Source organism: Rhopilema esculentum, chromosome 2 (assembly GCF_057945365.1).
Source record: "Rhopilema esculentum isolate cy_ngs chromosome 2, ASM5794536v1, whole genome shotgun sequence".
NCBI classification, from domain to species: domain Eukaryota; kingdom Metazoa; phylum Cnidaria; class Scyphozoa; order Rhizostomeae; family Rhizostomatidae; genus Rhopilema; species Rhopilema esculentum.
In genome coordinates, this window is record NC_142816.1 from 6,546,702 (window position 1) to 6,563,995 (window position 17,294).

Sequence of the window (17,294 nt, forward strand, 5' to 3'; positions counted from 1 at the left end):
ATGACAAATCGTCGCTATCATATGACATTTAACAGCCAATCAGATTGTTGCTTTATGTAAGTCAACCAATCATCGTAGGCCATGGTTTGTTGCTGGTTAGGATAAAAGCCTCAAATGATGCTGTACAGCCCTCTCGTTTGAAGAGTTCTAGACAAAAGATGGTTGGTTCTAAAGTGATTGTCCTACTGGCTTTCTTGGCTGTTTGCCATGGTCTTATAAGGTATTTATAGACTTAACTTGGCTTAAATTTTCCTCCGCTCGATTTATTTGTATTTTTTTAGTCGCAGTCGGGGTGTTTGAGGTGCATATCGTTGATGTTCCTAATGATCCCGACTTCAGGCCACCTCGAAAACTTCCGTGTTATCTTATCTCAAAACAACCAATGCGAAGAAATTTACTGCATATACAGATAATAGTCTCTATGTGATGGAGAAACAGTATAAGATTTGTTCCTGCATGTGTTGTCTTGAGCCAAGCATGATTCGTCACCACATGAAAATCACTTTCGAACCTCAGTGCATTTTTCGTATCCAATTTATTGACGTGAAAATTATATCTTAAGTTGATGATTTTAAAATATCGTCGGTAGCTTGACATCACTTGCAAGCAGGAATGCTTTCTTATTTCTCTTTCGACAAACAGGTGGCAGCAAGGGCGTTTTGCGTCTAGCCTTGGAACACCTGACCTTTGGTTGGTGTTGAAACGAATGATCCTTTATTTATATTGCCTTTCCAAACGAATTGTCACAAAAACTGACAGTTGCCGACACCAGAAAAAGATGCCTTATTTGTCTCTGTCGGCTTCTTGTGATAAGGTTGAATTTTAAAACTTTTGTAGCTATTTTTTTGTTTTAAAGTTTTGTCAGGCCAATATCAGTCCAAGAAACCAACGTTTGCATATCCATTTGCGGTAATAGTAGAACATTAAATGAAGTTAGTTTCCTCAATTTTTTTAACAATGTTAATTTATGAAAAAGGCAGGCACAAGATTGCTATAATTGTTTCCTGTGCTATTATTCAAATAACCTATTTTCCTTTCCTGTCTAATGTGACACTTTCCTTGCCAGGACAACTTTCTTTTTGTCATGCTTGCATACTTTTGAGGAACCCCTTAATTCCCTTCCCCTGGTGTCATTTTTGGATAGTTTCTGATGTTTTGAAAAATAAATTGACTAGAAAAACATCCCAAGTTAAAATAGGAAGAGTTTGAAGAATAAATATATTTTAATGGTAAAGTATTTATATATTTTTACTATATAGAATTAAAATTTGGCAAATTTGAAAGCCAAGGCTGAATCACGCAGTTCCCTTAATTCAAAACCAGAGAACCTGATTAGATGTGAAAAAGCCTTCTGTTTGGCTGGGCAGATCCATGTCCTTTCAGAGATTCAATAAGGCCACTTTATATGCTTGAAATTGAAGTTATCTTTTAAAATTGACTCTTAAAATACACATGCACAGATAAATACACAATTTAGATGGGACAATACTCCCACCTAATCAAGATGTCCCATCTGAATTGGTCCTTTTCACAAGGGTTGGTATTTGTGAAAGATATATATAATAATCAATGTGGAGATGAAGTGTAGACCTAAGTTTTTATGTCCATTTGTATACTGCTATAATATACTTTACAATTATCTCAAATATAACTACATTTATACAATATTGATGGATAAAACCGGACCGTTCTAAGTTGCTAATCCCTCTTTCATTAGGCAAATATTTATCTTAAGTGCCTCAGTGTCTTAGTTATCTATAAATGTAAATCTTAAAAAATTTTAATATTTCAATATGATGAATGAAGTTGTATATAAATATATTGATGATACCTGTGGTCATATGGTCATTTATCTGTCCACAGAATCCCTCTGACTCGGATGCCAACACCAAGGCAGATCATTACAAGTGTTGGTGGTGACACAACACTGTTTGAAGCAAAGTATGGACAACTGAAGGAAGCCCCAGAGTTTTTGCATAACTACTTAGATGTGAGAATCCAGCTTTTTCTAGTATTTTGCTACCTTAATTACATTCTATGCTACATTTTACAATCAGATATCAGATGTGCAAGATTGAAGAGGGAGGGTGCATTTAGTTGAATATCGTCATATCATCAAGAGCTAGTTGAAAATGGGAATTTCCCCCGAAATTTATTTAAGGTTAATATTGAATGTCAGCCTTTCTCACAAGAAGCCAAAGATATTTTAGGATCTATGGTGGAAGATGTGGGGATTACTGTTGTCACTAAAATTTCCACTTGCAACCATACATTCACCAATCTGTCAGTTTTATAAACTTTTAACTGTTGAAATAATATTAAAAGACATTTAATTTTTGTATTATAACTTAGCCCCCTTTCCCTGCTGTTATGACAGAGTTTGCCAATGAACCAAAATGGGGTCAGGAAATCAAAGTTCAGTATCTTTTGTTTTAATTTTAGGCCCAATATTATGGTGACATCACAATTGGAACCCCAGGCCAACCATTCAAAACAATTTTTGATACTGGATCTTCAAATTTGTGGGTCCCATCATCAAAATGTCATGCCTTGGCATGTTTGCTCCATGAAAAGTATGACAGCTCTAAATCAAGCACATACAAAGCAAATGGAACCAAATTTGCTATCAGGTATGGAACTGGAAGCTGCTCTGGATACCTAAGCAAGGACACTGTTACCTTTGCCACTTTGGCAATAAAGGATCAAGTTTTTGGAGAGGCAACAGGCCTGCCAGGTATGACCTTCCTTGCTGCCAAATTTGATGGAATCCTTGGAATGGGATATGAACAAATTGCAGTTGATGGTGTGGTTCCACCATTTTACAACATGGTTACTCAAGGACTAGTCAAGCAACCAGTGTTTTCATTCTACTTGAACAGGTATTTCAAAAACTTCAATTAACTGAATTAATTTTAATTAACTGAATTAATTTGCTGCACATTATCCTTTTACAAGCTGGAATTTCTATTTAAGAATACATTCCTGAGGATGAGTCAAGTTTTCTTTCGTTTACTTATAAAACATAATTTTAGAAATTGTATGCAAAGATGAAATCCATGTTACAACCAGCCTGAATCTAATTCATAAGAGGGAGGCACCTTGGCCCTTGTCTTAACTGGTTGAAAATTGGCTAACAAATTAATATTTACAGATATATCACAATTGCTTATTCTAGAGATGCTAAAGAGACCAAAGGTGGTGAGATTATGCTGGGTGGCAGTGATCCAAAATATTATAAAGGAAACTTCACTTATACTCCTGTTACACAAAAAGGATACTGGCAGTTCAAAATGGATGGGTATGTCTTTTAAACGTGAATGTTTTTTAAATGACTTTGCTGGTGCTTGTTCAGACAGATTTACGAGAAATAAATTTATTTTTTATAAATGCTATATGCCCATTGAAAACATCTGGAGCTACGGGCTCCAGCCACCTTCATACAATCAGTTACAGAGGTAATGAATGGGAAACGAGACCCATTCAATTGTTTCCCATGTATTTCTCTCTTATAAAGGAATTTTGAAGTTCAGGAAATAGCCACCCCCCCTCTCATTGTGACTTTTGTTCCATCAGCACTGAACGTATTTCAACAATTGACATATTTCAGGGTTATGCTTGGAGGGGAAAATTCATATTGTACAAAAGGATGTCAGGCTATTGCAGACACAGGAACATCTTTGTTGGCTGGACCAACTGAGGAGATAACTGATCTTAACAAGAAGATTGGTGCAACTCCTTTGGCTGCTGGAGAGGTACAAATACTAAAATAATGCTACTTCTAGATTTATTTGGGTTTTTCAGGTGTATATTGGGAACACTTTTCAGAATGCCAATAAGCGACATCTTTACAAATATCAATTATTCATGATGCTCAAATTGCTTTCATAGAAGTACCAAAAGTTGTGGTCAATAATTTTTTCCTGTTATTGTCATTGAGTGATCACTTCAAAGTAAAAAATTGAGTAAGGTATTCTTCCATTTTGCTCATCTTAGGTTGCAAGAAGCATTATTAAATTCTACATTTGTCTTAAAAATTTACAGTTTGTATATTGTTAATGCTAAACTGTCCACAATGTTAATGCTAAACTTAACTGAAAATTTATTTTTTAGTACACTGTTGACTGTGACAAGGTCAGCTCATTGCCAACCATCACCTTTGTTATTGGTGGACACAAATTTGACCTGACTGGAAATGATTATGTATTGAAGGTACTTCCTAGTGATTTCATCATAACCAGCTTTCAAATACTGGAAGCGTTTTTAAACTTAAACTTCTGAATGTGCTATGTATATATATATCTGAATGTTGCCATAATGACCTGGCATCTATTTGCTCATTAACAAGTAGCTGGCTAATGCTGCAGGAACATAATTCAATGTTAACTGAAGAAAAGATGCTATGGTGGGTACTTAGTAATTGATGAGCACCAGCACAGATATGACATGGTTCGAAAAGATTCTTTATATTGTAGTGCATCTTCTGCTTCACAATTTACTTTCAATAAATCTCTAAAAGAAAATTCTAGTATTTTGTCACATCCGACTTTTACTTTTGTTTCTAAAACTTGATTGCTATATTTTTTAGGTAACTCAACTTGGAAAAACAATTTGCTTAAGTGGATTTATAGGAATGGATGTTCCTCCCCCACGCGGACCTTTGTGGATCTTAGGAGATGTCTTTATTGGGCCATACTACACAGAATTTGACCTCGGAAATAACAGAGTTGGCTTCGCAAAAACAGCTTAAACAAATCAAGAGCTTGAAAGTTAGAGAAACTTTCCCTGCTACAGTTCAGTATGAGAACCCTGTAGTTTACAAGGACCTTCAAGATTTATCACCCAGATAAAAATTGTAAAATTAATATAAAATGTAAAAAATTGAATGTTTATGAATGCTATGGAGTGAAACGCTTTATCTGTGGGGAAATTGTCAAATTTGTTTCGTTCATATTTAATTTTTGTTACATTTAATAATTTCCATGAAGCATTTTGTTGTGAATTTTTTTTGCTTTTTTGATTTGTGAAAAAGACAAACAAGTGAACACTTTGAAGTTTTTATAGAAACGATTGCTAGATATCATGCAGCTTTTTAATTTGTGGTTTATAATCTTTTACCCTGTATCTATCCTGTTCTTAGTTTCTAATGGTTATTTACGAACTATTAGCAAATGCAAAAGAGTACCAAAATGATGACCTTAAAAAATTTGTTAGAATTTTTTAATATGAACCACATAACCTGAAAGAGCATTGTGAAATATGTCTAAATACACAAAATCAGTTAATATTTAAAAACCACCTGAGAAACAGGAAAATAGCACAGAATCTCAAATCACTGTCTTTTAAATCTTTGATTATGCCCCATCAATCATAGTGTTTTTTTTAGGATAAGAGGTAAAAGTTTCAAAAATAATGTTTTAACATGATGCCAGGCGTTGGAACTTTATTCAGTTCTCTAAGAATGTTTCACAGTGGTGCTTTCAATTACAAAAAACAATATAAAACTGTTTAAGCCTTGTGTTGCTAAAGAATTAATAAATTTATAAAATTCTACAAATTCAAGAATGGTGAAAGGTAAAACCACAAAAATAAATAATATTTAATTAATTAATACCCTTCAAATGTGGTAAATGCATTGATATTATTATTGCCTTTTGAAACAAAGAGATTCTAGCTAGCAATAAAATTGTATGTGGTGCAATTATAGGGAAATTGCCCTGCTCTTGATAAGGTATTAGATAAAGTAAGAGTTTGTGCTTTAAACTTGGAATCTTCCATGGCAAAAAAATTATTCAGCATAAAAAATAAATATCTGGCCTTAAATTTTGATTTAAAGACCTTCCTAATAGATACAAATTTGCTAAACCGTCCTTAAATAATGAAATTGATAAAACTTTTTTTAGCCTTCACTTTTAAATTACTAAACAAAAAGTACTAGCCATTCATAATTAAATGATGGCAACACATCTTGTTAGTTTCTGACAAACTGTGTGTGTTTCTAATCTAGCGTTTCAAACAAGCATCCCATTAAATCTTACCACATAAGACATTAAGCATTTTACAAAAAATTATAGCTGACAAGTCCATTTAAAAAACAACACTTTACATTTTAAAACCCTGCAAGTCAATATTCAAAAATTCAATCTGGGGTGAACTTCAAATGAAAATATTCCATCCCAGGTATACTTGTTATAAAATATTACATCACAGGTGAAATAGATATAAAAATATTACATCCCAGGTGAACTTGATATGAAAATATTACAAACCAGATAGTATCGATAGTATCAATAAGATAGTATCGGTGATAACTTCTGTCTCCAGGCCTCACATCTTTGTCAAATTCTACAAAAATACAGAAATAAAGGAATGATTGAGCAAGTCACCATTTGCTAGTACCTACGAACATTATGAATAAAGCAAAAACGCAGAATACATATTACAAAAACTAGCGTATAAATAAAAACTTGCGGTAAGTTGGGCTGGATTGGTGTCGCTGTCCCTAAACTATCTGTAAATGGTTTCAACGGAAAAACATTATCAATAATTATGTGAAATTGGATGCTGCTCGCAAACAAAAACAAAAATGTTCCCAGCTACAGGATTTTCATACCTCCATTTCAAGTTCCGAATCGTGAAAGTGCCGTTTCTTTTCTCTTCTGCAACATTTGGGCAGACAAGAACGAAGGGCTGATTTGTAATCATACAACAAATCTGGATTTATCTTTTCTGGATCTCCGTGGCCTGTGAATTAAACAAAATTGTAAACATTGATTATTTCACAAGAAAAGACATATCAATAACTAATTTTGGGAGCAAATAAACTTGCTTAGGAACATTAAAGGTGGTATTAAATACCCCTATGTTTTACAAAGCCATCACTCGCAAAATGAGGCGATGAGACAAGACTCTCTAAAAGCATGCTCTAGCGACAACAGTTGATCGAATTGAACACACAAGTAAGGCAAAGAAAAGTTGTCCACATCACATCCGAAAGAAGAAGCAAAAGACTTGAGTCAATAATACACAAATAGCAGAATGATAAAGGCACTTACTGCATAACAATGTGACAAGGAGTCCAACACCAAAGGTTACAATGATGCTAAAAACACTGTAATACATGTATGAAATGGCGTGGAACTTTGCAATAGGAGAGCTGCAAGAGAACCGTGTTATTTCACGCGTAGAACTTAAACAACATTTACTTGGCTACAGGAGGTGGAACTAGCAAAGACATGCAAAAATAACAATCTAGGGGCCCTTCAGACATTTCTTCGGGCTTGCCTCAAGTCTTTTTTGAGCCTTTTAGGGGGAAAAAAGAGGAGAAACGAGGAAAGAGAGAGAAAAGACAGGAAAGAGTGAGGTCGGGGAAAGAAATTGAGGGAAAGGAAAGAAAGAGAAAAGGGAAAGGAAATGGAGTGAAGGAAGATAAATGAAGAGAAAAGAGAGGGAATAAAAAGGAAAAAGAGGGGGAAATTAAAAAAAAAAGAGAGGAAAGAGAAAGAGTGAGGAAAGATAGAATAAAAAGAAAGAAAGATAAAGGAGAGAGAGGAAAGGGTGAGGAAAGATAGAGGAAATGGAGAAAAAAGGAAAGAGAAAATCTCTCTAAACTGATATACTTGGTATTTGTAAAATGATTTGCCTGCAATCAAAGTTGAAAATATTTTAGATATGTTTTAACTCTTTTAATAGTTGTGTGGGTTTTTAGAATAAAATAGCATTTGGCCCGTTTTGAATGTCTTATGAGAAAAATGACGGGTAATGGCATCTTTCAGAGGCTAGCAAACATGCGCATATCTTCAGGCTTTGTCGGAATTGAAGCAGATCACATTAACAACAAAATAGAATGCATTCTGCACAAAAAAAAGGGAAAATCCAATACCAACCTGCTTTGCGTCACTCTATTTTGCACGATGCCTGACTCCCAAGTGGTAAAGTTGCCCATTGTTGAATTGCTCCAGCATTTATAAACAGAAACCGGCAGTGGCTTTTTGTCTGGACGAAAAATCAAAGCCCCACCTGCCAACCAAGCTGTTGACAATACTCCAGTGGCTGTACCCACATAGGCACCCTAAATTAAAAGAAAACTTTATTGTTGAATTAAATGATAGTTTGCAGTTCAAGAAAGCTGGTAAAAATCTTTCCCTACCAACAACTGTCGAAATACAAGGAGGAAAACCTGGTATATTGATTAACAGAAAAATAATGAGCAATAATGACAAGAGTCCTTATCCACAGTTGGAAAAGGTACTAACTTGAAAACCAAGCTATTTAAAAAAGCGAAAGTTGATCATAGAAATGTTTGCAGCGGTATGCCACTTTGTTCCCTTTTGTTTGAGGTAAGCATGTACTACTTCAGTATTTTCCAAGGCACCCTGCACCAGATTGCCCAACAACGATAACACTGGGTACTTCGCGAGCAGAACAATTTTATTTCCACCGGAATCTTCTTGCAAGTATTTCTTGTAAGTTCCAGGTTTGATAGACCTGCTTAAGTACTTCAACACTACAGAATGACTTGAAGAAAAAATTTGAAACATTCAATTTGAAAGATGTTTGTTTGCCTTTTCAAATATTACCAGTTTATTGAAAACTCCTGAAAAATATAAATTCACAAGTGAATAACATAAATGTGGCAAGGAAATACTTTTAAAGAAAATAAATTTACCACAGATGTCGCTTTTGGTATGAGCATTCCAAGTGTGAACATTCCAAATTGTGGAGAAGCCACTACTCCAAAAATTGAAACAGCAAGCTGTAAATGACAAATGCTTTCACTTCATAAAGGCGCAGCTTCACCGACAATAAAATAGGAATGTAGCAAAAAACTTTAGATTCACTTTTTAAAGGCAGTTTCTGAACATGGATTTCAGCATGGCATCAAAAACAGACGGACCGCGTAAGATGCAATTTTTCTATCAATGACCAGAAATGATCGATTTCTGTATTTTCTGTAAGAAAGCTTCATCTTTAGGTAAGAGATACGCACGTAGGCCTATAATCTGAGCCTTGAACAATGAACAGAAAACACCTAGTTAAATATTTACTATGAATTTATTTTTATCGGCGTTCACTTTATAAATTCTATATTCTTTTGTATTCTTATATATTCATAAAAATATGCATATATTCATAACAACAACAGAATCCAGATGTATTTTGGGTAATGATAAAAGTTGCAAGGAAGAATAAGATGGCAAAAGAATGAAAATGCATTGTAGCTATACCTGAAGGACCATTGTCCCAGAATAGGAGATGGCAAAAGTCAGGCCAACAACAAGGACGCCATACATACAGGCTTGAGAAGAGAATAAGACACATGGTTTAGATAAATATACTTCTCGGAAAAATATATAAAAAAGAGTGAAAATACTGTGTATATATGAGCTTATTCTCATAAAAAAGACAAAATATTATCAAAATAAAAACGAGATTAAATATTTGCTGGGGAACAATAATATCATTTAAATAAATCGGAAATTCACGATTCAAGGCTTAAAATTTGATAATATAATTATATGAGACAGATTCATTGTCCTCATAAAGATAGCCAGCGGCTCTAGGGTTGTGGGAAAACAGATAATCAAAGCTTCAACAAACCTGCAACTTTTGTGACTAACGTGGCTGTCCCGTCCTTGATATCTGGCTTGATTCTTTTCACGATGTCTTCCAAAGTTACAGCAGCAAGAGAATTTAGTCCAGAAGAAAGGGTGCTTGAAGGAAAGAGAAGAATTGCTGGAAATTTTGCCACCAGCCGCCCTACTTGAAAGATCGACTTGTAAATTTTTTATCTGTTAAACTCCTAGCTAAAATGTACCAACAAAGTGACAACAAAGTGACTACAAAAGGGACTACAAAGTGACTACAAGGGCTACTTTCTTACCTCAAGGCCCCGCTCATTAAACAAGCCATGAAGAGTCCGGATACACCAGGAAAACGACCCAGTCTGCTCACAACATAATATGGAATTACCTTTAACAGATGGACACAGAGTGATACAAACATTTGTAAACAATTAATGCATATAAGGTTTTTTAATCGTCAACGGATCATTATATAATACTGTGATTCTGTTTGCCAGTAAAATTAAAAGCTGTGAATCTAAAACCATTTCTGTTTACGTAGCGAGTGAAAATGTGTTAATCTTGGTATGCTATTTAGAGAAAAGCTTTGGAAATCCACCCTGCTTTTGATAGAGCACCATATAATTCAAACATTAAAATTTCTTTGCCCCTTCTGCCCCTGTCTAGAGGCCTTCTGAAACCCCGCATCGTCTCAACATTGAAAACAAAGACCAACCTGATCATTGCTTGCAATCATTCGGGCACTGCGAGGGTCGCAATCTGCAAACACAGCAAAGGTCACTAACCCGGCAGAGCAGCATATGATGATCATGATTGTCAAGTAAATTAAGTTCACGTAAAGCGCCCTGCAAGGCAGAAGATTGTGTTGAGTTTTTATTGCAAGGTAGAATATCATTGATTTATGGATTTGACAAACTTTGCCATTATCATGATCCATTATCATTTAGCCTTCCTTAGTTGAGGAGCATTGCCAATCAAAGGAAAATTGTAGGACAGTAAAGAAAAAACTTTTAGTTTATCACTAACTATGCAATGAATAATAATAATGTCATCATAATAACAGGATCCTTGATGATATGAGCATTAATGCTACATAAGCGTAGAAATAGTTCAGTCTGCTACATAAAAAATAGAAATAAACCATTGAAAATGATCAGTGGCATAGCATGAGCGCAGAACTTAGGCATGCGGTAATATATAATGTAAGATTAATGTTGAATGAAAGAAATTGTAATTTCAGCTTTTAAAAAATAAAAGCGGTAATTAATGATAATCGTGATAATAAATTCTAATTTTGAAAATAACAAATTATTTGTACTCCAGTTCTAATTAATCAAGGTGTCTATTCTCTGCATTAGAGGCTCTGACACAGGTTGGAAAGTGAAGAGGCCAAGGAAAAAGATATCACCCATGCGACAAGTTTTTGAAAAAAGCTCAATTTTTTGCAAAATTTTTTAATATAAACTTCTAGTGCTAAAACCGTTTTGCAAAAGATTTTATTCGTGTTTGTATTCGTGTAAAATTCTCACTTCTCTCAGAACCTTCTCTCGAGCTGCACTGAAGCTGCACTGGAGCATTTTTCGAATTTAACAATTTTTAGCGATCTGCTTACTTGGAGAAATAGCCAATTGGCATGTTTGCGCTGGAGCTCCCTTTATGCTGATCATGATCAGAAAGAGAAGCCGTTTATTGCGGGAAATGTTTTGCATTGATTGACTTTAACCCTACAACGTATTTATTACCAGCAGAAGTGTTGCAATAATTTTAGAATTTGTCGACAAATTTTTACGCTTGCGCCGCATAGATGCTACGCGAATGAAAATGATATGAATACTTTTAGATGATTTAACAGCGCAATGACAAATATTTTAGTTGAATTAAGTCCTAACTTTTGTTAAACAGATCGTCTTTGATGGCCTAGAAAAATTTATCAAAAGGTAGACGAACAGAACGTTAGACATGTTAAAATATAATCAAACAGAATACATGCTTTTTTGCATGCTGCAACGAAGCAGCAGACAGGAATCTTTGCACAGAGACTTGAGAGGTGGTCCAGCCCTGCACTGCAAACATGCCACCGATACCATATGTCCAGACAGTGCTGCGAACAGTGGGGTCTAGGTCCCAGCTGAAATCAAATCCATTTTCAATCGCTTAAGAAAGTCGATAAAAACCTGACTGGATGCATTTGCATTTAAAGCAAGTTTGGAAAAAACATTGATTAACAAATAGTACCGAATAAATCTCAAATTACAGTATCGAAACAAAGTTTGAAAATTTGAGACGAGCAACAGCAAACAACAGCTAATTATGTAAATGTTTTGTGAGGGTAATCTGTTCAGATGGGGCTACAAAAATTTGAAATCTTTACAGTTCAAGCCATAACATTAGAGATTAGAGAAAATTGCAGCACCTTCTGTCGAAGTATCAAAATAGCTCCATGATTAAATATCGTGTCTTTGAGGAAAATTGACATAAAGGAAAATCATGAAAAGAAAATTATACTCATGATGATATGAGAATAAAAAAATTATCAAAAAATATAAAAATGGACTTTCAAAATGACCCACTTCAGCACAGTCCTTTTTCCACGAGCAGCAATTTCTATCACATTACCTAAACCTCCAACTTCACTGACTCCAAATACAATGAGAGTTACCATGCCAACAGTCATTATGGCTGCTTGCAGCACATCAGTCCATATGACAGCTTTCATACCACCCTTTGGGGAGAAAAAATAAATGTGGTGAATCACTGGAAGGTGCATACATGTCTTTGAACGCTACGAAAATTTACTTGATTCGTCGGAATGTGGGTGTTTTGTTGGGTGTATGTTTTTTATTTAAGTAAATTTGTCATGGTTTGCAAGTCAAATCCACGAAAGCAGATCATTTGTTTAGAAGACATGTAACGTACACATGGCTTCAAAGGTCCATTATTTGCACAACTAAATTATACTTAAGATCTTATTCTATTATGCAAGAGACCTTCCAAACTGTTATGGCAGCAGAAGGCATGAAAAATATTGTCTTACCAATGTGGTATAGAACGTGCAGACAACTCCAGTCGCTAATACAGATGTAGCCAGCGGAACTCCAGCAACTAAGCAAAAAAATTATTGTTTATTTTAATACTTTAAAAATATGCAATGGAAAATAATGTTAGTAAGATCTTAAAACTTAGAATTGAATAGCGAAATCTTGGCAGTGTTTAAGATTGTCCTTAGAATTTATGCACTGTAATTGAACTCTGACACTCTTCAGAGTTTAAAACGTCAGAACATAGATCGAAAACGCTACGCTAAGAAATATATATACCCAGTTGGGGATCGAAAGAGGCCAATCAGAAACACGAGCACATGACTGTAAAGGTTGACCAATCAGTGCCGCTTGCCTATTAGAATGTTACCAGTGAAGTCCTAAGGTGAAAACGAACTCCTTTTGTCTACACAGTAGCGGTTTTTTCGTGCTTATGTTGATAGATTCTAAAACTGCTAGGTGGAGCGACGATCGGGCTTTACCAATAATCCGAAACATGTCGCCATTATAGTCTTTTGCACAATCTGGGTTTTCTAGCAAATGCTGCCCGATAGCAGAATCGCAGATTTTAGTAGTAATTTTAGATTTGCAAGACCGAGGTGGCTGTTCTCTTTGGGGATGTGTTTTGTTTCTAATATTAGATGGAACGTGTTGTTTTATCCTATCCTCCAATCTTTGGGTGGTGCGTCCTACGTAGCCAGAATCACACTGGCACGTAAGTTCATAAACAACAGAACTTTTTTTTGTGGCAGGAACGCAGTCCTTTTGAATGGACGGAAGGTCTTCGCGGTTAACCCACGTGTTGTTTATAGTACAAAAAAGGCCCTTACGCTGAGACTCTAGGTATCTTGAGTAGAGGTGAGCAGCCGTCAGGAGCTACCATGTTTCCACAAAGGTACATACAAACGAGTGCAGATCAATTTGGTTCCAATTTCAGAAACAAAAATATTTTATGTGAGACCTCATTTGGATAGGGCGAAAATGGTCCACTTCAAGTAGGATCGGATCAACAAGGTATATTTTAAACACAACGCCAATCAATCTGGGAAACAATCAATTTGATTCTGATGCTGTCTAAATAGGATCTAAATATTCAACCCTTAGGTTGCACTAACAATACCAGTGCAGATATATCCACAGAAAGTGACTCAATGGGCCAAAAACTGTCACATACCAGCTTCAAGTGCCAAACTTGGTGCAAACAGCACAACAGACAAATAAAGCACCTTAAAAACAAAATAAGCTGTATTGGGACACACATTTAGCAAAATAGAATGAAGAAATAGCTTCATAAAAAATATCTTCTGGTTTGGGTGAGACCAACACCTGTCAGAATGTGTTGTGAACCATTTTAGGCCTAGATGTTATTGATGAAATTTTGAGCTCTTCTCCTCCCATCAATAATTCAAAAGCAAACAAGAAGGGTATTAAAAAAAAAATTTTCTTTAAATAAAAAATGTCTGCTTTTATATATGACAAAAACAGACACCACTAGAATCAATTGCTGTACACTACTTTCGTTAGAATTTATCACTTACATATTGCAGTATAAGCAGGATACATCCAAGAAGTCTCACACCAGATGAAAATCGCATCTCTAGATACTGAAAATAGAAAGATTTGAGTATCAGAAAAAATAAAATACTCATATCAAATATGAAACAGATTTTAACCAAACCCCTACTCCTGAATAGATTCTAACCAAACCCCCTAAATAGGAATATTTCTTGTTTTGAAAAAGGTATTTGACACTATGTGATAAAATTAGTATTAAAGAGTATTAAAGAAATATTGGGAGATTTGGTCACATCTTTCTGAAGCAATAAAAATAGTTTTGGTCAGGTACTGGGTATCATTCAGGATCTAAACTGATCACATATGGTGTACCTCAAGGGTTATGCTTGGGACCACTTTTATTCATCATCCTACTGAATGACTTTGAGAAATGTCTAAGTAGACTGAACAAATGTCAAACCTTTCAATGTCTGGAGAATCGAGCCTGTTTGATTATTGCTAACCCCAGACTAAAGGATATTTGGTTTAATAATTAATTGACTGTTGAAAAATTAATCAAAATTTTATTGGCACTATTATGTCAGACAAAATAATTAATGGGTAATTTCCTGAAAACCTCTGGGATAAAAAACATCATAGGACCCATCAGTCTAACTACAAAACAAGGAATTGTGTGCATTAATATCAGCAAGATAAAAGAGCTTTATCTTGATATCAGAGGTCAGCCTATAGAGTTTTCACCATTTACCATTGAAAATGAATACTGTTAGAAGGATAAAGTGCTGAAATTGTCAAAAATAGGGTGTTTCTGTTATACAGATAGATCTGGTTTCAAGAATTTGTAGGTTCCTGCAATTATTTTGTATGCCCTTTTTTTCAACATGACAAATGAACCAGCAGGTGTCAAAGGCAATAAACTGTGTGGATCAAAACTAGTGGCTGCAGGCATAAGGATGGCTAGTCCTAAGCAGTTCGCACAAAAAGTGAGAAGAGATACGCAGCTCCTTGGTTAGAGTTAGAATGCTCCAGAAAGACAAAATATGAGAAGAACTCGCTAATGTGAGTGGCACCTAAAGTAGAGATTAACAATGATCCAGGGACATTCTATGTAGTATATCCCAAAGGTCTTCTAAGTGGAGTTATGTCATTTGGTGTGGCATTGGCATGAGATAAGCATCTGCCAGCATGTGATGTCAACTGTAATGTTAATTAAATGGGATAGTGATGAAGCACAAAGCTTTTGTGTATACTACAGGATCATCCCTGATGTATTAATAAATTGCCTTAAAAATATTAGGGGTGGGGGTTGGTCAGCATAATGATTCCACATGAACCGTGGGGACACCTGGCCTTTCCTTGGCATACTTTTGGAGTGGGGATTGCACAGAATAGATCCTGGACAATGATGCAGGTGATTAAGTCCTGCTATGAAAGCTATTAAAGTGACCTTGAATGAAATTGCTATAACAATTACAATATGCACAATTTTTCTGGGAAACCATACACAATATTTGCTTGTGGAATGTTAATATTGATGAAACTGTTCTTCGAATTTGGAAAGCCTTTAAAAAGCAGTGAATTTTACAATTCTCATTTGTTGGCAAAAGGTGCTGTGAGACACACCCCCAGGCCCCCTCCCCCTACATTATTTTTTTAATCTCTTCATCTTACTTTGTACTTATGTTCTTTCCTTTTTTGCGATGAAATAAAAAACAATTCGAATTCAGTATTTTACAAATAACTTCACCTTGTTGCCTTTCACTTCTAACCTTGACCTCTTGGTTCATCGTTCATCTAAACGTCCCAGGCAACACTCCTCGAATATTAACTATATCTATTTCCTAAATTTGAATGATTTTACAGTATTAACCTTGATTTTGTTAGGGTACTTAGTATACCGTGGTGTTGTAAAATGTGTTGTTGAATCAAATGAATTCGAGTTTTGGCATAAATGACTTGTGTTTAAAATTTGCTGCAAATGAACTCTTGTTCAAATACCTCATTTGCACTTGTGATACGGCTTTTGTAGAAGATGGGTGCATATACATTAGCTGCTAGTATCATAGTTGTTGCAAAGCCGATTAGACGGAATACAAAACTGACTCCGTATGTATAAACTTCGGCTGGGATCCCCATCAAACCCACTGCAGAGAAAAACGAGGCGAGCAGCGACATAGAAATCGGGAACCAGTGCATTGAGCCACCAGCAATCAGGTATTCCTTGGTCGATCTTCCCTTCGCTTTGCAGCCATAATAAATTCCAATAATACTTGAAGAAGCAAGCATCACACCGAAAATCACGTAATCCCAAACAGATAATCCCGCCATGTTTGCAGCTTTATAGGGTGGAGCCCACTGATCAGTGGGTGGAGCTGCTGGGTGGAACCTGCTGCTGGGTGGAGCCTTGACCTCGCTTACCTCGTTAACCTCGCTTACCTCTGTAGGGTTTCAACCTCGTCGCTGTGAAAGGCACCTCTTTTTCTTCCTTTTTCTATGAAACGATACATTTTCTATGCTACAGCTACAAGGGACAGAGAATGATAGCCTACGCACTCAATTCACAAAATCTTTTTGATACGATTTTTCGTTTCCATGTTTACAATAAGATTTATCTGACCATTGAAAATTTCGATTGATGTACCAAACAAAAGACCTGTATACAACGCCAAACCTTGTCACGAATGTAACAAACTCTCTTACCGATTCATGAAACGTTTCATATGTAGAAGTGTTCATGAAACGTTTCATGTGTTAATCGAACATTTTGTAAATCGAACATTTTGTAAATCAAACGTTTTGTAATTTGAAAATTTTGTAAATAGAACGTTTTGTAATCCGAACATTTTGCAAATGGAATATTTTGTAAATTGAACATTTTGTAATTCAAACATTTTGACGATATCCCATAAAGTTCAAACTACACAGCATAGATATCATATAAAATGCCAATAAACAGACTATCCGTCCATTTAGACTGATATTTATCATACAGGCTGGGGGCCCCTTGAACTCGTTTATCGCATCCAGAATGCCAGCTTCATAGAAAAATGAAACAATATTTGCTTGGGGTACCTAAATTCTGAGGGAACTAAGTTTTTTCAACTAAAGGTAACTATAGTATGCCAATGCTCAAAAGCATATTTCAATGAAAAATATAAGA

General features: G+C 35.4%; 2 protein-coding genes across 2 annotated transcripts; one reads left to right on the forward strand and one right to left on the reverse strand.

Moving 5' to 3' along the window:
• The first annotated feature begins 59 nt into the window (after positions 1–59).
• LOC135695455 (lysosomal aspartic protease) lies at positions 60–5,044 on the forward strand. The gene is made up of 7 exons (XM_065214545.2): positions 60–220; positions 1,864–1,990; positions 2,443–2,879; positions 3,176–3,298; positions 3,608–3,752; positions 4,111–4,209; positions 4,586–5,044. Exons 1-7 carry the CDS (start codon positions 159–161, stop codon positions 4,745–4,747), a joined length of 1,155 nt encoding a protein of 384 aa, XP_065070617.2. The 5' UTR covers positions 60–158; the 3' UTR covers positions 4,748–5,044.
• Positions 2,723–17,213, reverse strand: LOC135695454 (sodium-coupled monocarboxylate transporter 1). Its single transcript, XM_065214544.2, has 15 exons — positions 16,133–17,213; positions 14,158–14,223; positions 13,794–13,845; positions 12,616–12,683; positions 12,152–12,303; positions 11,572–11,709; positions 10,297–10,426; positions 9,881–9,969; positions 9,598–9,710; positions 9,225–9,295; positions 8,666–8,752; positions 7,884–8,068; positions 7,053–7,153; positions 6,611–6,741; positions 2,723–6,342 (listed from the first exon to the last, which is right to left on the reverse strand). Exons 1-15 carry the CDS (start codon positions 16,460–16,462, stop codon positions 6,325–6,327), a joined length of 1,731 nt encoding a protein of 576 aa, XP_065070616.2. The 5' UTR covers positions 16,463–17,213; the 3' UTR covers positions 2,723–6,324.
• Positions 17,214–17,294: the final 81 nt, after the last annotated feature.